General features: G+C 43.7%; 1 protein-coding gene across 2 annotated transcripts in view; it reads left to right on the forward strand.

The window, feature by feature from the left end:
• zcchc24 (zinc finger, CCHC domain containing 24) overlaps positions 1 to 26,182 on the forward strand; it is a 36,669-nt gene extending 10,487 nt beyond the window's left edge. The window contains exons 3-4 of one of the 2 annotated variants that reach the window (XM_062519501.1): positions 17,943 to 18,143; positions 20,779 to 26,182. In XM_062519501.1, coding sequence (XP_062375485.1) covers positions 17,943 to 18,143; positions 20,779 to 20,892 — 315 coding nt within the window. In that variant the 3' untranslated portion in view covers positions 20,893 to 26,182. The remainder of the gene's footprint in view (positions 1 to 17,942; positions 18,144 to 20,778) is intronic. The other variant, XM_062519502.1, reaches the window with a different exon arrangement.
• Positions 26,183 to 26,599: the final 417 nt, after the last annotated feature.

The raw sequence follows: 26,599 nt of genomic DNA on the forward strand, positions 1-26,599 counted from the left end.
ATGCCAAGCCAATAGAACATTTTAGGGGGGCGGGGGGGGGGCTGTCAGTCTTCATGGCAAGCTTAACTGTCTAAACAAATGCAAATAGAGTTCTTTGAATTTGGTAATGTGTTAAAACGACAAAATGTGTTAGTTGCTGGTTTAGTTAAGAGAGGCGTAATCTTTTGTTGCTGGTGTTGGCTAAGGCCAGTCGAAAGGGGTTATGTAATGTTGAAAATGGAAAACATCAGCATCAGTTGGGCAGTTTTTGCGTTTGTAAGAGCCTCCTCTATTACATTTGTTAAAGCCAAACAGCTTGATGTCAGAGCCAATCACAGTGGGTCGTGGAAGCGGTTGCTTTCTCCTAAGTCTCTTGCTGTGATGATTGCATAAACGCTGTTTGTAATAACCCAATTCCTCTTGTATTACCAGCATCCAACTGAATCCTCAAACATATGAGCAGTTGGATAAGCAATTATGTTTTACTGGGTGTTACATCATTGTTGACTCTGAGTGGCACAGTTTGAAAACAATTAGTCCCTGTAGCCCGGGCACACCCAGTTTCCTAGTGTGCGCCTCAGATAATAAAAAAAAGTTCAACTGAATCTGCCATATTCTAGTCAGCTTAAACACACATGGACATGATGCTGGTGATATACTGCTCAGCATGTGCCGTCGTGCTTTTAGACTAATGACTTGGCGACAAAATCATTCTTTGTCATTTGCATTAACGTCAGACTTCATTTTGATTTTTCAACCAATCGTGTGATATTGCAAGGTTATACGTAATCATTTGAACGAAGTCCAAACGCTGAAGCCTCTTGACATGCCTTGGCCAGTGGACAATGTGGCTGTGTAAATCATGTGTTTACATTCCGGTATATTCGTCAGCCAGCTGGGTAGTGTTCCTCACAGCCTATCAGTCAATCCCACTGGGAGAGCTGATAAACAACTCCAGATTGGAAAAGACCGCGCAATTTCTCTCTTTTTTTGTTAATTAAATTAGTCAAGGCAAATTATGTTCCCCTCTCCAATTTTATGTTCTCGGCTATCAAATATGGTTGGTCTGCTCAACCGCACCAAGGGGACCCTGACACATGGCAGAGGCCGAGTGACAGAGACAGAGGGACTGCATCAGGGAAAGCACATTGTGAACACTTCCTCAAAAAGGAAATCAAAGTTGGAGGAATATAAAGAGAGTTTCCTGCCAGCTGGTTTGTGTTCTGTACAGGAATACCACTCTTCCTCTTGGTCTGCTGATACAACAGTCATCACACTTCCCTTTGCTATTACTAAAGGCTGCAGCCTCTTCCAGGAGAGGCCATTGTGTCCATCATCAAAGGCCTGGCCAGAGAGGAAACATGACATATAGACGGGTAGCATGTTGACTTGAAGGGTAGTATGTCACTTGAACCATGTGGGAAAAAAGCACATTTTGAGTCAAGGGAAATTCACTGTTTTTGCGTAAGTCAACACAGAATATTAAAGCCTAATGTAACATTATTTTTTGTAGTTTTTTTTTTTTAGGTTAGGTCCACCAAAGGGTCACCTATATGAATGTGAAATGAAGGATTAACAAGCCAACATTTGTTCTGGGAGAGCTCCGACGTAGATATTTAGCTTGGACTGCACGAGGACAGTGAAAGGCTACTCTGAGGTCTGGCTACTTTATCCCACAGACCATATAGGGCAGTCATCCACTAAACCCCAAGGATTTTTTTCATAAAATGTTTTCCTTTCATAGAAGGTTTCCTATAAATTAAAATGGCTTTTCGCAGAGAAGCCTCTAGAATTGGAGAGATTATTGCCTGTAGAAGTTAATGAAAGAAAACAAGCTTCCATGTCCACTGAAAACATTACTTAATCCAGAGATCAAAGGGAAAGTTGGTAATTCTGATTAGTGGATTATTTGTCTTAATGTGTAAGACTAAGAGATTTTGTGCAAATTACAGTGCAGGAATCCTCCCAATATTGGGCTTCTGTGTTGTTGAGGACTTAATTCAACGCTGGTGTCCAAAGGCATGCTGGTCCACAAAGTGAGGATGTCTGTTCTTTTCCAAAGGATGCTACTGTTTGTTGGTCAGTGCATCCAGAACAGTGCAGTTCACAATGTTCTTCAGTGCTACTACACTGAACATCAGAGAAATTATGTGGGTCCATGTGACTACCAGATGAAGTAGAGGAGACACCCTGACTGGTGGATATGAGAGCAAGAGGTTATGACTGTTCAGCGGGACCAGCCCAGAACAGAACCCAAACAAACCTCAGACAGACCCGTCACATCCCCAGCAATTACTATGTCTCAAGAATTACACACACTATCTGATTCCAGCGCTGGTTTTTTGACCTGATGGACAATGAGGAGTTGACCTTTTCCTTGACAAGGAGGAATGTTAAGCAGCGCTGAATGGCAGCGATGGCACAGACCCGCTAAGCCGCCCAGAGCGCCGCGGTCACGTCATGAGGGGGACAACAGTGACGGCTTTGTGCGCCGCCATGAATCGGCGCTGTCAGGAAAAGAGACCTTGCGGTGGGAATGGCCCATGTTAATTAAGGATCCCATTGTTTGTCTTCAGGATCCCCAGACGCAGGGGTCAGGAAGTCAGCCCATATTGTCCGCTCAGCGGGGTGCTGACTGCAGAGCAGAGCAGAGCAGAGCGACGCAGCGCAGCGCAGCAGAGCCCCAGACCTCTTCCTATTTAATCAGCATTCGCTCGGGCGGCCTCGTAGGAGATCGAGGGGCGTTCCGCAGCGCCAGTGTTATTGTTATAAGTTGTGAGGGATTGCGCTTGGGGCCGGTGAGGGCCCGTATGCTACATTTACTTTAGAGCCCTCCCTCTGTCAACAGGAAGATGATAGTAGGACTGTAAATCCATGAGGATGGTGAAACTGCAGATAGGGCCCGCCAAATGCTTCATTGCAGTATATCAAACGGCAGGATGCTTGTCGTTCCCACATTTTTTTGTCAGTTTGTTTGATGAAGGGAGTTTGTTGACCTTTATCTGGTTATTTAATTTATTTGGTTTTGTTTGTTCATTCATCATGGCAGAGCAGAAGTGATATTTATTTGCAGTCAGGGAACAGGAGAGCTATGAAATGGGCCTAACCCCCCCCCCCCCCCTGATAAGTTTGAACTATATCATTTTCAGAGTCAATAAATTGAAAGGAATTTGTGGTCGGGTGTGCAAAGGGTTTGGTTTGTGTATGTTGGGAGGTGAGTGTAGGGTGGGCGGGACCTTATTCATCATTTTGGTCGTCCCACTACGAGGAAGGCCAATCACGAAGGGCAGGGCAACTCAGCACATTAAAATTTATGATGTTGAAATGACATAGGAGATGAAGCACTAAATGGATTTCAGTTTGAGGTACGAGAGATTTACCATGCTTTTGAGAACAGTTGAACTCGACCATTAAGTATGTGTGCACCATATATTTTGTGTTCAATATTTAGTGTTTTATTTCAGCTAACAGTAGATCTCCCATGGGTGGAGGGCTGCAGACTTTCTCTAAAAAAAAAACTGCCTTTAGACTCCACTATTTGTACTCTTTAGTAAGTGACTTTCCATTAGTGCCAAGACACGAAATGATCCTGGAATTTAATTGGAGAGCTTTGATCATGTGATATAAGGCCATAAAATTGAAAAATGTGAGTCATTTTGTGTTTCCACCAAAAGGCGAGGTTGAGTCATATTAGCTGCTGCCGGCCAGTGTTAAAGGAAACCGCATGGAGGGAGGTTCTGGGGCCGAGACATTGTGGGAATGTTTTGACAGCCTGACCTGTGATCTTCCTCCCAGTCAGCCGGAGTCCTGCTCTGACACTCACAGGGTCTTATTAAACCCCAAGACTGGCTGGGTCCCTTTGAAATACACACACTCACACAGACTCACTTATACAGACAGACAGACAGACAGACAGACAAACACACACACACACACACACACACACACACACACACACACACACACACACACACACACACACACACACACACATACACACACACACACACACACACACACACACACACACACACACACACCCACTCACACACACATTGATTCATATTCACTTACTGTACTTGATAAACAGCAGAAGTATATGCTATAAAAACAGCAGAAGTAATATATAGAAAGAATAAGTAATACATAGAAAGTCATATAAAAGCAGCCTTGGTATGGTAAGACAGAAATAGAGTAAGTGAGAGCCAGACTGAATGTGTAAGAGGGTGTGTGTGTGTGTGTGTGTGTGTGTGTGTGTGTGTGTGTGTATGAGATAGAGAGAAACTGAAATAGGAAGACGAGTACTGTACTGTATATGGGAGTGGGGGCTGTGTCTTCAGAGAGGACAGTGAAAGAGAAAAGGAGTTTGAAATGTAAACAGATAAGGCATATCTAGGCCCCTCGGATGAGACACAGCAGACTCTTGCCAGACGATAGCCAGCGTTTGACTGCAGCCCAGTGGTGAGGCCTTGCTGCACTGATACAGTTATTTATGGCCCAGCAGCGCAACACTCAGCCTTATCGTGGTTGATTCGGAGCAATAAATTGGCAAAATCCTCTGGGTGGCTCATCATCATACAACTAGACATATCTAAAGCAATAACTAAACGTTTCTGACAGATTAGGATTCTGTACACACAAACACAGAGAGACAGAGAGAGAGAGAGAGAGAGAGAGAGAGATGGGGAGAGAGGCATTTTATGTGTGTCTATCAGCATGAAGAATGGAGGAATAAAGAATGGGCACACTTCTATGTTTTTCACATGAACCAAACAACCTGCTCATGTCATTCAGTTCCACGGTAACCCAATCCCGGTCTGCAGCTGCACATGACGTTAGTGTGGCCTTGGCCAGAGCTCTGGCTCTCAGGGATAGTGAACTTGGGGATGGCCAGTGCATACTGTAGGTTAGGCCCTCCTCAAGGTAAACAGAACAAGAGCTGCGAGACCCTGGCCTGGCCAACTGACCTACAGCATGTCAGCGATTTGAAATCTCTCAGCCCAGTTTGGCAAACAGAGAGAGAGAGAGAGAGAGAGACTGCTGAGACACTGTCTCAAGCATGGAAGTGGGCGGTTTATAGCGCAAGGAACCAATTCATTGGTTGCAGTATGACAGCGTGTTTTGCCACTGCAGACGGCTGTTGCTAAGAAACCACACGCAATGGTGTGTGTTCATAGGCACTTGTGTGGATCTCTGCTGTGAGGTGCTGGGGGAAATGTAAAATCAGACCCCCGGTAATAGCCATGTCTGTGTAAGGGACTGCTTCAGCAGGCCCCTGGAGGTTCTAGGAGCTGTGTGTCTCTAGCAAAGTCTGAGAGTCTATAGCAAAGGCTGTGAGAGAGCAGGGCTTGTGTGAAACTAATCTGAAATGGCTCTTTGACATTATCTGCTGGAGACATTGCTCTAAGCTTGTTAATACAGACATGGACACCGTCCATCCCTCCAGTGAAATTCAATGCACTTCTAACATTTTATCAACACATCAAGCCGGGGGAAAAGCATGTTTGCAGAAGCAGCCCAGCACAGTGGACCCATTCATAATTAAAGTTCCCACCCGGGCTGTCTGCTTGGAGCAACACAGTTTGGAACGCCGTAGCTTACAGTGAAAGCCATGTTAATGGTGAGGTAATAATGTTGTTATTAAAGGAGATTTCAGAGTAATCTCGACAAACAGGTCTGAGATACATTTTTTTGGTGGGTTAATAATGATAGGAAAACATGCCACTGTTTGTTTTGCTGGATAGAGGGCTTACCTGTCGTACGAGCAAATATCTTCTTTGCTAACCTTTTCATGGTCTTCCAATTTAGCCACTAATATATGGGTATACAGTACTCTACAAACTGTCTGCCTGGCCGCATTCGTTTTTGTACAATTTGATGAAACAGAGATTGACAACAGATTGTTGATTTGAGAGAGTACTTAATTGACATGAAATCAAATAAAATGTACATTACAGTAACATGACATTAAGAAAATATGCACTGCTGAAACAGCAATCCTACTAAAATATGTGCAATTGACAAGTTCCTGTCATTCTAAATGTTATATAATATAATATGAACTTTCCAGATATCTTACAGCTACTGCTAACGGGGAAATGAGATGTACTTTAAGAGATGTACCCTAGGGGCATGGGTCCAGATACATGGCTGGCTTCCTGTTCCTTCCATTATAGGACTATAGTCCAAATCATGTGCCAGCTTTGGTGTTAGTACAAGGAGCTGACCATACTTCCCCATAGGCGTCTTCCTCAGAGAAAAAAACTTTCTGTGCTCCAAGCACATGCTTTTTGAAAGATCTGTTACATAACTGAACATTTGAGTACATCAATAAAATCAGTCTGAGGAGGAGATAAAAAAAAAGACTGTTTAGTTGGAATTCAGCGGACATAACAATAATTATGGAATAAATGAGTCACTTTTTTATAGATATCACAGTGGTGGAGATTGGCATTTGGACCCCAAAACTGGCAGAATAGTGTTTTGGACCATTCCCTATCAGGGAGCCATTTTATGTGCATGTTTCCTTAGGTTGAATAACATCTGTATGGTTTCATAATAGCTAGACGTAGATTTAGTTTTTGGCTCAGTCTTGCAGATTGACCTCCCCAAAGGCCTAGTGCAAATAGTCTAATAGCTCATTTTGACAAACAGGTTGGCATGCAAAGAGACTTGCAACAGGCTGTTGCATCATTCATACATACATTACTCAGATGCAACAGCCTGTGGTCATTTTGTAGTGTTTACACACTCCTATGACTGATATGGAGTAAGATAGTGGGGCCGATTAATTCCCATCAACTATCACCATGGCATTATGGGGGGTCCTTATCACCCTTTTCAGTCATTTAAAACTTTTTTTTGTTTGGTTTTCATTCAGTGAGAGCATTGCAAATAATGATGTGTAATTAATGCATGGTACATTACGGCATATACTGCACATGTTCACAGTTTTCAGTGAGAACCATTAAATGCAGTTCTGTTCATCTCTCAAACAGGGTGTGGCTTTTAAATAGCTAAACTATAAAGTACAAGCATAATGAGTTTTGCTCATGCGCTATGGCACGAGTGAGAGTGGGACTGCGAAAGAATATCCATATGGCTGTAACATCCAATTTTATCTGGAAGCGCTATTGATATCAAACCATATTAGAACATGTGCAATGTGTGTACAATGTTGACGTCCGTGTGAAGCATAGCTAGCTGGGAGCTAATATAGCACAATTAATTAAAACAGTAACTGTTTTGGCAGCATGCGGGTGAGTTCATCTTAGGTTGCACTCTTTATAAATACACATTGGCGCTGTCCTCCACACTGTACCTCTACATTGAGGGTACTTATGAACTCGTGGAAGTCGAAGGCCCTCCTGCATGCCTCTGCCTTGTGGCAGCTTGCGCTGAGTGGCATTAGGAGTTGATAAGACCTCTTGAAAAATATGGGTGCTTTGCGAGCTATTTGCTTGTCACCGTCCTCACACCTGGCTGCTGATGGATGTGCATTGACAGGCTGAGTGTGGGGTGACGTTAGCACAGGTTTGAGGATATGCCCGCACTGTAACCGCATGCTGCTAAGCTATAGAGCGCCTCTCCTAAGGACCAGGCAAGAGAAACAAAAGAGGAAGAAGCCAAATCGGTTCAAGATAAACGTCAGCACACCTGAAACTGTGATTGACACTCTGTACATCTGAAACAGTGAATGAGCATTTTAGCAAATCGTGTGATGTATTGTATGTGTGAGTAGAAAGGGTGCATGTGTACAGTACAGAGAGTGCTGACACTTTGGCTGTCAAGCTTGTAAGGTTGTGTTGTCTCAGGAGGACATTTCCTGAAATCTAGGACAGGGAATTTGCAGAGCTAGTATTGTGGTATCTTAATAACTTCTCCATTTGTTACTGTGACTAAATGTAATTTTATTGCCTATAAATAAGAAGATTGCTTGGTTCCAAGAACTGATTTATTGCGTGTTATGCTATCCAGTCTCCAGTGTCTGTATTCATATTGAGGTCTATACTCCGTTTGCCTCAAACCATTGTTTGGAGTGTTTTGAGAATGTTATGTGAGAATAGCTATGGTTTATAGGATCATTACTTAGATTGCATGACTTGAAGGGTTTTGGAAACTTTTCATAAATACACCCATTGGTTGTGATCCAGACAGATTTTTTTTCTCCTCAAACACTTTTGACGATCCTTACACGCTAGAGTATGTGTCAGCTTTGGAGTCCAACCACTTGTGTTTTAGCGCAGAAAGTTTCCACCTCGGCCTCTTGATTTGCTTTCAAAGCAGTGGAAACACCTCTGGTGCAGAGATGTGGTGTCAGGGCAACGTGAGCTCTAGAATAATACCTTTAGATTCCAAACCAGCCCTTAGAACACCTCTGGAGGAGACCAAAGTGAGGGTTTGTTTATGAAATGTACACATAAAAAAAATATGTGGAAATGTGTTCACCTTTTACCTACTGACAACTCTTCACAATACTGAAAACGCCATGAGGACTTATTGAAAAGTGGAAAGTCTAGAAAGCCTGTGGCGTTAAAATGATTGATTGCGTAATCCTCGTGGTTATTTATAGCAGTTACTGTACTTGATGGATCCTTATCTCAGCAGTGTAGTCCGGTGAGAACAGCTGGACACAGAGCAGGACGGATCAGGCACCCATGCAGGGCCCTTCTCCAGACCAGACAGAGCCTGTGCTCAACCTGCACACTTTTATAGGCCGCGAGCGCGTCAGACATCTTTCATTCCTTGACAAGGGGCCAGTGATACTTGTTTTACACTGTCTATTTAATCTCTGTGCATAAATTCTCTCCAAATGTATCACTAAAATGTAGTGGGCCCGTCCGTGGCAGTAACTTGGCTTCCGGTGGGCTTCCTATAGCCGCAGTGAGTGGCTGGCAGGAGAGACCAGGCTGCTCATATCTCTACCCGTGGGCATCCGTGTGGGCTTGCTCTATATCGGTCAGGAATCTCAGACATACCAACTCACACTCACCCTTGACATGTGAAAGCAGCAAGAGGGGCATATCAGTGCTGAACCCAGTCTGGAGTTATAAGAACATAACAAGCTCTGAAGGCACTATTAAGAGAGAGAGAGAGTGTCAAGAAGTGAAAATGGTCAGTGGCTTTTTAGCGGGCTTGAATGCGCGACGTGGGAGTTTTTGTGTAGGTGTGCTTTCATCAGCAGGCCCGGCCACGGCCAATAAGCTAAAATGTCAATATATTAGAGGTCTTATCAACAGTCCTACATCTAATGACCAAACTAAACAAAACCAGAGCGAGAGACTAAACTCTGAGGGGAGAGCACATCGGATCTGTGTGTCTTTCTGTGTATCTGTAAATCTATCTTTTTCTGTGTCTGGGCCAAGTTAAACAGAGATTAGAGAAGAGTGGAACCGAGCTCTTTTTCCCTCCTCCTCTGTGGGGGTAATTGAGCATGTTGTATCTGGTGGGTTTGGTGTTCTTGTGTTCTCTTGAGCGAGGTCCCCTGGGAGCCGGCAGAAGGGCCCCGGCTCTGCAGACGCCATTGTTTACACTGATGGCTTCCAGATGCCGGCGAAAGGGAGCAGCCAAACTCCCGGGGCCCTCGCCAGGAACCAGGAAGCAGTCCAGCGCTATCTGGAATACTTGGAAAACATGTATTTGCTTTGTAATAACCTAGAAAATAGTCCAGGGGCCAGAACCGGCGCTGTGTTTCAAAACTGATTACCACTCCGGGATGTGCCAGCTTTTCAAATTGAAAAAGCTGTGAATGCTGTGTGTCAAAGTTTACCTCTTTGCTGGAGACCACTTCGACATCTTCATCGCATTGTCATAGACCTAGTAAAACTCAACACAAGATGACATATAATTTAGATGAACATTGGGAGTGCTGGATTATTCTTTATGCACTTTGATGACAGTAGTGTTCTTATAGCAATTTTCGTGTTTTATAGACAGGCCAAACTGATTACTAATTTTCTGCTTCCCTCTTTGTGAGCTTGTTACCCAGTGGAGACCAAGCTTTATTATCTGTGAGCTCTTTCAGCGCGCCGGGCCACTCGCATGTAGCGCGGATTGTTTTTAAAACACTGAGGCATTGTGGGAGCGGGCAGATTTATCATTTAACAGCACACCTGTTCCCTCCGTCAGTTTTTCTTCCATGGTGTCTTTTTCTCGCAGGGCATAAAAAAAAAGAGAGAGACAGCTGCACCCACTAAAAAGGACCCAAGGAGGACCCTGCAAACAGTGGCTTCATTTAGTCGCACTAGTTGGGATTATTAAATAGCACAAGCATGCACCTGACTGGAATGCCTGCTCAAGACTGGGCTCCTCGGCCGACCGCTCCGGAAATAACCGATGGAGGGGGGGGAGGGAGGAGGGGAAAAAAAGTGTTCCTTTCGCTGGACACACAGCCGCAGCTGATGCGGGTGACACTATCACTCTTGTGTCCGGGGACCGAAGGGATGGGCCATCTGCGAGCGCTGCTGGCCACCACAGCCTCCCCCACACAGACGGCCAGACAGTGCTCTGTTTGATAGCGGACTCGCATTGTGATGCAAACTCCAGGTGTTTGAGCGCTGCTGCGGACCGCTCTTCTCAGTCAGTGTGCACTGCAGGCAGGGTGTCCTCAGATGAAATGCTCTCGCATTAGCCTGTGCTGGAGAAGACAGAGTGTGGAGGTGCAAAAACATTCATCCTAAATGACATTTGTTGCATTAATGTGCAATTCGTGGTGCGCCACTGGTCTATTTTTGGACCTTTGGTTCTTCCATACTCTTTTATTGGCAACAGACAGACAGGATAACAATATCATGACAGCAGCTCGTTTTTTTTTTGTCTTCATTTTTATATATTTTTACCTTCATCCAAGGTTTTTGTTTACATGCCACAAACAGACAGTACCCCAGGGCCCAGTATTGCTACAGTGAGTTTGCTCAGAGCTGAATCTGTTAGGGCTATTGCGCAGCATGAAGTCTGACCACTCAAAACAAGCCACATAGTTCACAAACTGTTCAAGTCTTCAGTTTATAAAGGCATGGTTGTCAGTGTCTTTTGATCTGCGCAATTTTTGTGCGGTGCACTTTGCAAAGAAATCGTTCCCACCACTTCTTCACTACTCAGTGTCTGCTTAGACAAGGGGGATGTCTTCCGAAGATTGAAGAGCATTTCCTTGAAAATCCCAGATTCCTAAATTGAAGCCAGAAAAGTGGTTTTCTCGTAATTATTTCCAACTATTTTGAAGACCTGCATATTTGTCTATCCAGCAAATTCTTTTCCAGCCTCTCTCAGAAACAATGGCCAATGAACTATTGATTTATTTTTATAAATGTATAACTTTGTAAAGAATAAATAAATAAGACGTGGAGTCACATATGTTTTGTGAAATGGTTTTACATGCCTCAATTGCCATTTTGACATTAACATAGCTACTTTAGTTCAAATGTAGACCAACATTTCGGTTCATGGCCTAGGTTGTGACAGTGAGACATAGGTGGTCTTTCTGTCGTGATATTCAACAGTGTTTGATATCATTCCCCCATCTTCACATTCCCCCCCACGTTCTTTTCTCTGTTAGTAGTCAGGATTATGTATGACTGAGCAAAAAGGTCAAAGTTAGCACGCCCTCATTTTTAGCCGACCTATAGCTATCTTAATTCGAAGCAGGTCAGTGTGTGTTTTCATTCTCCCCCCCCCCCCCCCCCTCGATGACTCTCCAATGTTTTGCTGCGTTATACCCGTGTGGAGCCCATCTGCTTCTGGTTTCCGCCCCACCCCCCACCCCCAGCTCGGCCCTGCTGGGCTTGATTGGAGGACCCTCTCCAGCTGGGGGAGATGACTGCGGCGCTGTGGTATGTGTCCTTTTGGAGGGAGGCTGGGGCTGCTGGGAGATGTGCCGGACCTGGGCCCCCTCCACTGTCCCCAGGGAGCACAGCTGGAGGGACTGGGGCTGGGGGATGGGGCTGCTTTAACTCACTTTTTTTTTGACACTTTATTTTCCCATTCCTCTGGCCTTCTCTGCTATTTCTCTTTCGCTTTCTCGCTTCTCTTACCCTTTCTCACCCCACTCTCTCGCTCTCTCTTTCTCTCTCTCTCTCTGGTGCGCGTACGTACACACTGTCTTTGTCTAGAAGTCTCAACTTTAGCCGTCAGTGGGAATGTTCCTGTGATGGCTCAGGTTGAGATGCTGCAGTTGTCTCTCTGCAGGCCTTTATCAGGCTGCCCAGTGTGGCGCTCTCTCCGTGTGGGAGGGTTGAAACGGGAAGGCAGAGCAGCTCTTTGATGTGTGTGTCTCTCTCTCGCTCTCTCTCTTTCTCTCTGTCTGTCTGTCTTGTCTCCTGGCTGTGGTGTTGGGACAGGCCTGGACTATGTAAGCTGTGTACGTGTGTGTGTGTGTGTGTGTGTGTGTGTGTGTGTGTGTGTGTGTGTGTGTGTGTGTGTGTGTGTGTGTGTGCGCGCGCGCATGTCAGGAGCCATAGCTCAGGCTGCTGTGTTCTGCTCAGGCTATCTGAGGTTTGAAAGACTCCCTGTCCTGGAGACAGTCAGCGGCCTCCCCGAACAGGCTGCTCCATCTCCGCACCGCAGCGCTGGTGTTGCGTAGTCCAGGAAATCACCAAAGCACTTCCCACACACCATGAGCAAATAGCGCTAATATCAACTTATGAATCGCCCAGCTGACACTCTGCTTCTCCCCCATTTCAAAGCATTGTCATTTCACTGGTGTTTAAAGAATCAAACTTGTTAGTTCCTCTCATTCTCAGCCAGATGAACTTGATACTAAAGGGCGAAGTGGTGTCCAAGTCCAGCACAGGGCAGAACTATGTAAACATGCAACCAAACCCACACGCTGTTTGGCAGACTTTGGTTAAACCATAGCGTCACTATTCCATTAGTGTGTCATTTTCCTTTGGTTGTTATTGGAAACTATGTCTGTGTACTCTTAAGGCTAATTCATTTGAAGCTCAAGTGATGTTTTGATTGCTCTTAATGAAGCTGTTTGCTATTTTTCAGGCTTCGTTTGTAACTGTGTTCGTGAGTCATGTGTCCAGAGAACAAAAAGGCAACATGGAAATTATTTCCTCCTCAAATTTAATACTAATTTTTATAGCTTAATCATGTATTTAGATCTATCTATCTATCTATCTATCTATCTATTTATAACTGACAGGAATGTCTTTCTGTCTGTGTATGCGTGTCTGTCTGTTATTATCTCTTGAACCATTTGTCCGATTGATTTCAGACTTGTCAGATGTCTTACTACAGGCATGAGTATGAGGAAGTGCTACACGCTAAATTGAAATGGTCTTTACCTCTTGATCAACAAGATGTATTTTTCGGAATTTTAGAAAGTAGACTAACATCCACAATGAAACAAGATTAGGACTTTTAGTAGATTGTATATGTTAGAGCAGTCACAAAATGGCTTTACTAATATGTTAATTTTAATGTTAATGTAGTGTTTATTGATTTCATTCAGAGTCATGTTGGTCAAAAGTGTCTGCAAAGAACAGACTCCCCCCTAAAGCAAAATAGAGATTGGTATTTAACACTAAAAAATGCCCTCCTAGTCTTATGCCTCTGGGTAGATATTGTGCTGTGAGTCAGAAGTTGGTACTGTATGTCAGGAAGACTACATAATTATCTCAGTCAGACATAGTAGTTCAGTGCTTTCACATCTCAGAGTTAAAGGTGCTTTATGATGTCTTCAATGGCCAGGCCAGATCCAGATTCTGTGCCCAATGAAAATGGCCAACATTATATTCATTTACACTGGCTTTATTCATTCGCGCCAACTTTAGTCATTAATGGCTCGTAATAATTCAGAGGTGTAGGCTATTTAATATGAACCATGGGCATGTGTTAAACGGAGTGAGAACATCTATACTTATAGCTATAGTTATTGCACAGAGGCATCAGAGAGACCAGTAGAGGTGACATAAACTGAACAGTGAACCTGTTTAAAACACCCAAGACTAAAATGACTCAGACATACAGCCTTTTAAGAGACAACCAGCGAGCACTCTAGTCTAACTACATTGTGTTGGATGTGGGCTAAAATGATGCAACAATATTTCATCAGAATAACCCTCCCCCCTCCCTGTTCAATGGTTGGAAATCTATTAAAAACACAACCAAAATAGGTCAGTGTGCTGTAAACAGAGTATCATGTGTATTCTCTGGCACTGACCCAGGAGCTGTTGGACTCCACTGGGGCATACAGGGTCCTTTTGCAATGGCACTGGGACTCACAGGGCCTGATGTACACACACACACACACACATTTGCATAGCGCAGCGTTATTAGCGCCTTGGCCAACCCGCAGAAATCGCACGCCGAGCTTCTTCAGTTTTATGCGGCGTTTATCAAACCTGCTGTTCATCAGGTAATCAGCGCCTGCCTTTCTCCGCCCCCCTAATGCAATTTGTGACCGTTCGTTCACAACTGAACGGCACACTTCAATCACAAGCACAGTTGAGTGAAGTTAACTGATGACAATGTTAAAAGCAATCAAACATTTAGCATTAATGAAATAATACAATACATGATAAAGATGTCAACAAGCAGGGAGATCACGGAGAGCAGTTACTTATACTCAAACTACACATACAGATAGCTACTGTATAGAAGATTGGTCAAATCTAGGAGGAAAGTTTAAGTGGATGATGTGAAAGTGAATGTAAGACATTGGAAAGGCCAGCAAAAGTTAAGGTTGCTTTTGATATAGTACGGAGACGCAAAACTGGCACTCTGAATAGTGATTCTGTTCTCTTAATGACACATTTAACCACAAGTTGGATTAACACCTGCTTTTATAAGGCAGATATTACGCTTCTCCTCCCATATTCATGACACATATGCTTTTTTACATGCATGTTGTGAAGAAAATACGCCTCAAGTTGGCACAACAAGTTGCCCCACAGAGTCTTTTGCACTGGCATTTGGGCATTTTGAAGTGACACAGGGGCTGTTGGATGAACCACTTGGGAGGAGGAAGGGGGGGGGGGGTCGAAATACTAGAGGCTGATAATAACATGCTGTAGTCATAATTACTGCAGGTGAAGTAGATAGTTAACAGCGATCAGAGCAGCAGAGGTGAGACTTTAGGCTACAGTACATTATTTTAAACATGGCATAAATCAGGATGATGATGAAGGCCAGGCTATCATTTTTTAGCGTGAATTAGCAGTGTGACATGAGGTAACTGAAACAGGAGACACACACTCTCACTGTGAGATAAGGCTGTTTGGTATGGTTTCTTTAACATGCTAAAGTATAGGGCTATAAAACAGGTGTGTCTAAGGGAGTAACTCCTTATAGCAAGACCTATTGAGGTCAATTATACCAAGCCATGATCTCAATAATATATATATTTTTTATAGATACGTCATTGTTCATACTAAGGGCAACAAAAACTGGGTACACTTGAGCTGATGTCCATTGTTCTGGCCAAAGAATGATGAATGAAAGCTGTATATTCATCACACGCTGAAGGGGCAGTGTGCTGGGAGCTCCTGCTGTTGCCAGGCCTGGTTGAGATTTGGAAAACATTTCTCTCACGAAGGCCTCAGCTGAATATGATGGAGCCTCAGCTACATGGTGGTGCTCATTTGTTATTGGCTTCTGGACACAGCTCAAGAAAGGCAGCAGATGGTTTTGCTCTCCGACGCAGGTATACTATACGCCCTGTTTACCTGTACCGTTTGGTGCTATCTGAGCACTAGCTTTGCTAATGTAGTCTCACTGATGCTTCAGTCAGTGTGGCAGTGAAATCCAACCGTCCCACCGTTGAGATCTATACAGTGCATACATGCATTTGTAATCCAGCAGCCTCCCCAGGGGTGGGGGTGGGGGGGTTTGAGCCAGATCCACATTCTGTCACGGCTTTGATTGTTTTCCCCGTGGTGTGCGAGCGAAGGGGAGAGGAGGCCGCCCTCAGCAGACCTCGCGCTTTATGAGCGCGGGCTGGCGGAGAGAGAGAGAGAGAGCGAGAGAGACGCGCTCGTTAGCGACGGCCTTTACGTCAGCGCTCCGTCCCTGCCGCGTCCGCTTGCACGTCCGCCCGCCCGCCCGCCACCCAACGCCACACCACGCCACGCCACGCCACCCAGGACTCGCAAGTGTCATCATTTCCAGCTGCTGTCAGCTGGGAAGGCGTTGTGTTGACAGCGGGTTGAGTCACATTGTTTAAGGTTGCGAGGGAGAGGACTATCGGCGCGGTGTGTGCGCGAGCTCTGACGCAAAGGGCCTGGCTCTGACCCGCACTTGGCCAGATGCTAGCGATTACAACACTCATTACTCATATGGGACCTGGGTACATATCCTCTCCCCCCTGCCCCCCCCCCCTGTCCAGCCAGGCCTCCCACTGAAAAATAGAACAAATATATGGGCCCTGCTCTGCACCATTTACTCCACAGTTTGGAGAAACAAATCCTGCTGCCCTGCCTGCCTGACTGGGGAGGAAGGAGAGCAGGGCTGCATACATTATTCTCCTATGGATACATACACAGTTATGGTAGAAACGGCTCTATTTCACACTGTCAATAAAGGCCTGATGCCACGAAAAAGGTTCACGGTAAACGAAGAACGGTCTGCTTAGAAGTAATTATTGCACAGCAGTGATTTAAGATAAAAAAAAAAAGAACAAGGCAGAAAAGTCATCTAATGACATGCACATGTTGGCCAGCTTGATAGAACACATGTCCAGAGAGAGCGCAAACATCTGCGGAGGTGAGTGATCTCCGGGGATTTCTTGAAGGCTGTTGCAACACCCAGATGCCAGATATCACTGTCCACACCGTCATGCACAGCCCAGGCCTCTGAGTGAATGTGGTGAAATGCTTTGCAATGTTTTAGTTCCCCATGAGCGACGTATCAGACCAGATGCACCTTGCAAGTCATGTTTTTTGTTTTGTTTTTGCTGTTTACAAACAAGAGTGTGAATAGGTTTTTAAATATGAGATGTTTGACAGGTTTTCCTTAACACAAGTAAAGTTTTGTAATTCTGATGTTGTATTCTGTCACGTTTGAAAGGACAACATACTGTAGAAGTTTTATTTGTGGGACCCTGAAGGAAAAACAGATTTTTCTTTCTCTCGTTTTTGTGGCCTAGATACTAACGCCAGCATTAACTCATTCTCTTCAGACCACTCCCAATTCTAGTCCACAACTCATTGGAGAGGGCTTCCCAAAGCTACACAACTACTACTGTAGCAAAACAAAGGGCCATGTTAGAGAGGGGCTCCCTCCAGAACGTGTTAAGGTGCTTAATTGAAACATTTCACAGATGACTGCTTTTAATATGAAGCATATTAGGCATGATCTTTGCCCTCGAGATAATTATACCCTCCTGTGTAGTAGTGAGACAGTGCTCACAGTTGATGGCGAAAGGTAAAAATCGGAGCCCCCCAAATGAGAAGCAGAGTTTTGTTATATAATGTATGACATGATGTATTTCCATGCTGGGCACATTCCAGACCCTATACAGTGTGTCTGTGGGCTGACTTAGACAAACGCGTGTGCTTGCTAAAGAGATCTCAGCGTAGGAGTGTCATTTTTAAGTAAACAGTGTTCCCTTTCTCTCTCTCTCTCTCTCTCTCTTTCTCTCTCTCTCTTTCTCTCTGATTTATGGTTCCATGTTTTTGTTGTGGTCCATCTTGTCCATTCTCAGAGCAAAGTAAAGGATGTTGTGGCCAGATGTAGTGGAAATTTGAAAGGGATATCATATCACCCACACTCTGAGCAGAAAGTGTTTTTTTAAACCGAAGCTACAGTACATAGTGATGATGAATGGTATTGTCATCAGGATGCAACACCAGAAGCACAGAAGGTGTTAGTGTGCTGCTACGCTCATTTTCGGAGCGCAGAACGGCACCCAGCCCATGTGTGTGATGTGTGTGTAATGTGGTGTGTGTGATTGTGTGTGTGTTGACGAGCTGTGATGGTGCCATGAATGCTAACGCGTGCTCTCTCGTCCCGTGCTGCTGCAGGCGCGGCCCAAAGGTGAAGGTCTCACTCCGTACCAGGGGAAGAAGCGCTGCTTCGGAGAGTACAAGTGCCCCAAGTGCAAGAGGAAGTGGATGAGCGGCAACTCGTGGGCCAACATGGGACAAGAATGTATCAAGTGCCACATCAACGTGTACCCTCACAAGCAGGTACAGCGCTGTGGCTGTTTGCAACTCCATTCAAGTGTGAGCGATTACTCCATAACTGGAAGTCACAATGCAGTCAATCCCAGACTTCCACTTCACATTGAAATCCCAGTCGATATGTAACTCCTAGGCTACTTAGTTTCAATCCCAGACTTCCACCGACCTCAGGTTGCACTCATTGAAATCCCAGTTGATATGTAACTCCGAGGCTACTTAGTTGCAATTGGCCTTTGAAATATAGAATAGAATAGAATAGAATATATACTTTTTTGATACCGTGAGGGAAATTCAGTTCTCTGCATTTAACCCAATTTAACCGAATTAGTGAACACACAGCACACAGTGAACACACAGTGAGGTGAATTACACAACCCAGAGCAGTGAGCTGCCTGCCCAACCAGCGGCGCTCTGGGAGCAGTGAGGGGTTAGGTGCCTTGCTCAAGGGCACTTCAGCCATGGTGGACTGGTCGGGGATTGAACCGGCAACCCTCCGGTTACAAGCCCGATGCGCTAACCAGTACGCCACGGCTGCCCCAAATATGCCCCAAATATGCCCCAAATATGCCCCAAATATGCCCCAAATATGGGGTGATTCATAAGTTTGAGTTATAGATCCAGTGTTAACTTAAGCGACGGTTGGCTTGAGTATAAAAACATTTGTTTTAAATTGTGTTTTGATATCAGAACAGTCAAAATTTTAGAGGCTCATAGACAGATGATGTAACTGCGTGAGTTGGCGTCAGCTGCGCACACTTGTGTGGCTCCAGATAGCGGCTGTCAGTGTAAAACTCGCCCGTGAGACGGTGATTCATCTCGCGAGCCGAATGTGGAAAAAGGCAGGCGTAAAATGCGTCTGCTCCGAAGCCAGTGCGTAACGTAAGCAGTTCCTATCTCAGCCGAAATAAATATTTGATTGTTCTTCAAGGGCTAGAATCCTGCTCGTGAGTGACAATCACTGGAAATGATAAAAAAAAAAACGACGGACGCTGCGCAGTATCCACAAAATACCCATGAACTTGAAACTCACTTCCATCCAGCAGCTTTCCTGTAATTCAGTGCTACAAGGTAATGGCATCGGATAGTGTGATCTGGCCTTCCTCTGTAACCCGAGAAACCAGCGCGGCGTCCGTCGGCCTCCAGGCCTCCTTGACCCCAGCGGCGAGGGCCTTGTCTTTGGCAGACACGGGAGTCGAGGAAAATACCATCCGTGTTATGTGTGTTATGGATTGTTAAGTTTTCTTACCGGGAATAAATCACTGAAGTGCACGTTGCGTCAAGTAAAAAAAAAAACGTTACGCGAAAAAGAAACAGGTCTCTCTTGGCCTTGATAGGGCACTGGAACTCTGAAATCATCTCTGTGTGCTTGTGCAACCGAGCTGTATTTATAGTAACAGTGGAAGGGAAGCATTCGTTGCAGTTCTTCTCACAAGCTTAGCATTAATATACACAAGAACCACTTTATGCCTGTGAGTCAGAGCGGGAGAGAGAGAGTGTGAAAGAAAGAGAAAGAGCGAGAGAGAAAGGAAGAAAGAGAGAGAGAGAGAGAGAGAGAGAGAGAGAGAGAGAGAGAGAGAGAGAGAGAGAGAGAGTGAGAGAGTTCATTTTCCCCTGCTGGTGGGAAAGCAGTGCTCTTCTCCTCTGGTGTGTGTTGTGGTGAGCCCCGCTCTCACAGGCAAATTCTTCACATTTGCAGTGTCACCCACTTAACATATTTCACTCAGTCAGCATTAGGATCCTTCTAGCACAGCCCGCATATATCAAAGGCCTCTCGCAAAGTCAAAAAGGACTCCACTGAACTGACTGCAGGAAATGAATAAAACGTGTGTGTGTGTGTGTGTGTGTGTGTTTTCCCTTCAATTTTCTCACACTGCCATCTGTTCCCAAAGATTCCCAGGAAAGCTGAGGAGTAGTAGATGCCTTTTGTCTGTTCCGAGCCAGTCGAGGCCACTTTATCAAATAAAACACCCCGGCCTGCCATAACTTGCTGTGAAATCTGGGAGGATTGGATCTGGGGAGGCCTGTGTCTAGCGTTGGCCTTTTTTAATGATGTGCTGAGGGAGAGGGCCTGACATCTGCGCAGCGCTAAGCCTGGGAAGCAGCAGCGCTAGGAGCCTGGAGGTGCCAAACAGCCCTCCTGCCCAACGCTGTTCTCATTAGTCCTCAGGCTCATCATTTAAAAGCCCGTCCACTGGGGTGGCTCGCCAACCTCCACACACACACGGCACTCAGGAGTTTGCGAAGCGATCCCCGAATGATCGCCGAGAAGCGGTCCAAACACGAGTCAGAGAAATGCCATGGGCCGGGCCAATGTGGCATTGTCTCTTCTCGCTGGCCCGTGCTAAAGTGCTTTTCCCTTCTCCACACCAACACGTCGGACTGGAAATAATGACAGTATCGCTAAACATTGCTCTAGCAGCGGTGTTGGTGGAAAACCAATGATTGCAGCAGAGCAGGATTTTGGGAAGAAACTTTAATGATATATATATATATAAAAAAAAGGCTCGCCCCGTTAATCAGAGCTATTTCTCATTTAATGCATATAAACAGAGCTAATCGGTCTCAAATGCACGGAGTTAGGAATATTTAGGCTAGTGCTCTTCACCAGTGTGCCATGTATGAGAGAGTAAATGCAACGCTGTTGTTGTTGACTGACCTTGTGTTCTGTGATTGGCAGCGACCTCTGGAGAAACCTGATGGCCTGGATGTTTCGGACCAGAGCAAGGAGCATCCCCAGCACCTGTGTGAGAAATGTAAAGTCCTGGGCTACTACTGCCGCCGCGTGCAATAACCCACCCAGCCGACCACCTGCCCGCCCCCCCCACCCACCAGTGAGACGTCCCCTGTCCTGCTCCTGCCCCCCCCCCCCCCTTCCCCTCAAAGTGCTCTTAGCAAAAGTGAAACGTGCCAAAACATGCCTTTTTTTTTGCCAATTCTGTCCAGTGCCACCACGGCCACAAATAGCGTTTATGTTCTCTGAATTTGTGTGTAATGAATTATTGAGGGTATTTTTTCTTGATATCACTGACAGTATTGCTTCCCACAAGGGACACAGTGGATTACCTCACCACTGGGTCTGTTGATTTGTATCGTGTTTACAGAGATCTGTGTTCATTGTCCCTGCCAAGTGAACAATGCAGGTGTGCTGGGGGATACTAGCTTGTATTATTTGGTCAAATCAGCGAGGCCCTAGCGGGGTCTTGCGATGCTCTTTGGGTCTACAGCACATCATGTTAACTGTGAATTAACAGAGGGATAATGGACTGTTCATCCCTAGCTTCTTGTGTCGCATATTTATTTTGTTATCTTTATGACAGTGCAATTGAATCAATCTAACTGGGACAGTTATACTGTTGTGTAGCCCCTTCCACTTGCTATTAGAAACTACTGTAGAATAGGATTGTCTCGTTTCCCTTTAGCAGTCAGGTTCTTTACGATGTACGGTTTATATATTTATGGATGCTACATACCTTATACATTTTACTTTTGAAAAGATTGCATTGCTCACTCGCTTTTACCCGCTTACTGATGCGTATGAAGAATCTTAATCATGACAGAAGCTTCTGTGCAATACCGTTATGCAATGATTACAGTGGAGATAGAACGGAATCAATTCCATTCGAGTCCAATGTTTACCGTGGATAGCAAAAGTCTGTGTTCAAAAATTGCCACAATGCTCTTGCCTTGCTGAAACATTAGGAGTATATATTATATGACCAACTTTATTTAAACCTCACAAATATGTATATATGTTGTTGTTGGAGGAAGTCCTGTCTGAAAATGTTTTTAAAGACTTGCAGCGGCAGGCGGAGGCATCTAAGAGTGTTTAAAAACTGACGTCATCTTAAGACATCAAACAGAGCTTTGGAAAAAATATTAACTTCATTATCAACTTCACCATTGGTCAGTGATATCACCAAAAGTCACTACACCTATTTTAAGAGTGAGCAGATGAGGGCTTGAGAGAAATCCCCACACGTATTCCCAGTTACCTATGCAATGTGCACATGGTTGTGTACATGGCTCTGTGCCTCAGCTGAGGGAAATGTAGACATATTAAAAGAGAGGTCTGTTAATAGCGCAGCTTATAGGTCACTGGTGAGATACTAGTGAAATAAATCCATTCATCACATTGTAACTTTCAGAATAGGGTTTTTTTACCACAGGGTGTGATCAAGAGAAATGCATACATCATGCATATATATTTCAAAGCTAAGCAACACCAAGGTAGTAGCCTCTTAGTTTTCATGGGATATATGCCACACCAGGACTAACAGTGATAGCAGCTTCATCATAGTTGTGGATGTCAAGTGCCTTCATTCTAAAGTTGTAGTAGCAGTCTTTCAGACAGATGCGGAAATTTTATAAAAGTGTAATCTTGTTTTATTCAATTGTGACGTTATTTTTAATATTAGACAGCTGTTCTGATAAAAGTTGTTGGTGTGTAGTTGAGTTAAGCGTATCAAAAAGCCTGTGTGGAGAAAGACATGTTATGTTAAGGTGGGAAACTGTAAGGTCAAAAGAGAAGGACATTGGCAAGATAGCGAGGACTTCCATTTAGAGAGGGATGCGAATGAGCGGAGGACATTTTAAAGGTGGCAGACTGTATGTTATGGTGAAGCTAATGAGAAGTGGAAAGGGTTCTGTTCCAGGAGGTAGACTAGTCTGGTGAAATCAGACGCTAATTCCTTCATACTCCTTCATGAGAATCTTGGTAAAACTGAGCTGGAAGACATAAGTGTAGGTGGAGCTAGAGGTAGACCACTGAAAATGGCAATGTTGAGCGTACTTACTTCTAAAAGTTTGTGAAATTTTATAACGTTTTAACTTGTATAAATAAGTCATTGGAAATCATTTTGGTAAAAAGAGGGCTTTCTCTTTAAATGGATGTATATATGAGTTGAGACACATTTGATTGGAAACAGAATGTGTATAATATTTTTTTTAAACCAGGAATGCATAGTTTGTCAATGTCTCATACATTGAGGTAAAATTCAGTTTATATCAAGCAGAAGATTATATATGAAGGGAAATGTTCTGAGCAGTATTTGGATAGATCTGATGTCAGTTTGTTAGAAATGTGTGAAAAATGGTTGGTTAAGTCATGTGTGAAGGAGGTTAAGATGTGAATTTCTATGGGATGATAATGTAATGATCCCAGTAGCACTGAAAGTGTAAACTAATTCCCCTCCAAGTAGAGCATAGTCTTCTTTGTGGCAAATCGCACAGTAGTCTGCCATCTGTGAATTAGCTAAAGAAAAGTTATCTGACGTTCTCTTAAGAAATGAAGTAAAGTGTCTTTAAAAGGCTGATGTCAGTATATCTGTTCCTGTTATTATCCTCTTATGTGTACTTTGAGCTTTAGTAGTTTGCAATGGGTGAATTCCTCCCTCATTCAAAAAAAGCTGAGAAGATTGTGATGTATAATATGCCTTGTAGAAGGTCTGGAGGAGTGGTCCATCTGTGGTATGTTACAACTATCAGGCCGAGGCAGGATGGGGAAATCCCAGTCATGTATTTTACAGGGCTTAGATAACGGTCCAACTGAATATGACATTTTGTATTGCTAGTGCAGTCACTCTTGAAACCTCGCCATTCTACTTAAAACGCAAGCAACTACTTTTACATGTGTACAAGCAGACTTTTTTTCAGCCCTTCAAAGATGTCAAAGCTGCAGTATCATAGATGCAAGGTGGTCGTAGTAGCAGAGAGGCTATAGATGAGGCAACCATCTTAGATGAAAGGCCTGTGTGCCAGCGACTCAACAGTATGCGTCACTAAACGAATGGAAAACAATGTTAAGATTGTGTTAGTGTCAGTTTTAATCATTCATTGTTCAGAGGCAACTTTGCGTGAAATAAATAAATGAATCTAAGACGAAATACTGTGAGGCACCGATTTGGTGTGTGAGAACATCAAACATGAAACTAACTGCGTTTTCTAGGCGGTGGCTTTTAGTAGAAGGGTGGCGTTTTAAGTGTAAGTTGTGCGTTGCATATATGAGAAGGGCTGACAGACAACTTAACAAGCCTGCGATTTATGCCTTGATGTCTTTAATCATTAGCAGAACTGAGTGTAGCTGTCTAAGGTTGCAGCCAAGACAGGCCTCTCTGCCTGCAGTTTTGGGATCAATCTTCAATCTCCATCAGTTTTTAGTACTGTCACAAGGAAGAGGTTCTGTCAGCAGTGCTGGAGGGCCTGTTGTGGACTACTTATGAAATCAGAGATAGAGTAGAGGAGTTCACGTCACTTGTCTGAATCTCAGTGTGCTTCATTTGTGTTGTTTGTATAGTCGAGTATTTTCCTGTGAACCCAGCCAGGGTTGGCTGGTAATGAGAGACGAGGACTGTGGCTTTAGCATCTTGCTATCCCTTATCCCACCATGTGTTTTAGGGAACTGATATGGAAACATCTCACTGTGCATCTAAAGGTTCTGGGCAAAATATAACAGGGTTATCCTTTTTTGATCATTTTGTAAAACCATGGACTCGTGTAGTGGTCTAGATGTAATTACTTTTTTTGGAAGAGGATGTTCTACATCAAAAAGGGTTCTCTGTCAGGGACGAGACAAACTTTGCTCAGAACCTCTTTTAATTTTCGAGTGTAGATCACAGAGGGGGTGGATTTGAAGAGGTGATGCTTAGGAGTTTGATTTGAAATCTCAATGTAATTAGAGATACTATAGAGTACTATTGAAGTTATGGAAAGAGTAACACAATATAGCACATGCAAAATACAAATTATAAAAGTGCTTTGCAGATGTTTGTCTTGAATTACATACTTCATACTTGACTTTTATAGCTCATTTACAATACAGAATTATTTTCTATGAAAGATATGTGTATTTTGGAAACATTTATAGATGTTATAAAATTCTACAGCAAAATTGAAAACAATACAAGAGATTTTTCTCCCTGACAAAGATATTTACAATGTTTATTTTGTGTATATATTCGATGGCCATCTTTTTCAAGCATATTATGTGTACTGAAATGTTATGATGCAATATTGAAGCTTTCTATGTGAAAAAAGGGCCTGTTGCTGAGATACAAACCAAGCTGGGAGTTCTCCTTTGATGTTTTACAATAATCTGAGGGTTTATCCTACAGAAATATTTATGGAAGGATTTTTTTTACAATTCTGTTTTTGTATAAAATATGCAACAAAGCTACACTAAGAAGAAAATATTGATGTCTACATAGATTATTATTCAGTGGTTGGTACATAGTTATTATGCCCTTTCTCTATTATAAGCCATTTTGTTTTTGTTTTTGATAGAGATATTATCAGTATTAAATAATCTATCACAATATCCTTCAATACAGTATAACTGTCAGATTTGGCTAGTAATCTGATACCGTACCTCTGGGGAGGAGAATGACCATTTCTTGAAAGATTGAGCAAATGTAAAAAAAAATGTTCTATTTTCCTTTTCTTCTTTATCAGAGGCTTCAAAAGAAGCTTCAACAGACAGCTCATAGGTAAATGTTGCTGATACTGACCCTTGCCATTGTACAGTGCACCTACTAAAGCCGTTGAGTCTAGAGGATTGAGCATATTTTAGCTGATGTAGAATGAAAGACAAAGACCTGTTGTAGAGTTTGCATGTGCATGTGTTATGTTAACTGAATGAGGAAAATCACTATGTGCAATGTATACACTATTTAATATCAGTTTGTCCAAGTAACTGGCAAACTTGTTTTGTAGAGTACACCTTACTAATAACTGATTGTTACTAGTCAACAACTGCATTATTCACTATAGCAGTATACCAGTTTTTACATATTTACTGAATGTACTGTGTTGAGTTCAGTTAGAAACTCATGTTTATGTCCATGATGTCTGTAACATATTTGAGATCATTGTAATGCTCTAATTGGATTGGACAGAACTCAGAGGATGGTTGGGAAAACAAGGTCTGACTGGAAAATCGAAAAGAAAAGACTGTAAAAACTCTGTTGTTTCTTGTCCATGAAACGGCATTCCGACATGTGCCTTATTGGTTTGTTAGGAAAAATAAAAAAAGTTGTTAGTGCTAAAGTTGCTTTTAGTAATTTGTTGAATTAAAACACAGAATACAAGCTTTTCGTGTCCTTTTGTCTCATTGTTTTGTTTCATTAGGGAGCTGACGCAAAAGAGCTTCTCTCCCCTTTGCTAAACTCTGTGTTGTTTTGATTCGGTTCTGGCTCTGTTGGTGGGGAGCGCGTGCAAAAGCTTGCTCAAGCCCCATGATGCACTGGGGAGTGTGTACGAGTGTGTATCGCTTGTGGTCAGAGCAGAATGATTTGTATGTGGAGCTGGGGAGTGAGTGATGGATGGGGAAACTAAAGCATGTGCCCAGCCACAGGGACCTGTTGTCACTTTGGGACTTTGAATGGGCCCATGCTGCATATTGTTTTGAACGCCACAGAAATGGCTGTGGGGAAGTGAGGGGAGAACAAACTTCTTGCGTTGTGTTTTTGGAATTCTGCAATCCACAAACGAGGCCCACAGATTTT

Source organism: Sardina pilchardus, chromosome 18 (genome assembly GCF_963854185.1).
Source record: "Sardina pilchardus chromosome 18, fSarPil1.1, whole genome shotgun sequence".
Classification (NCBI taxonomy): domain Eukaryota; kingdom Metazoa; phylum Chordata; class Actinopteri; order Clupeiformes; family Clupeidae; genus Sardina; species Sardina pilchardus.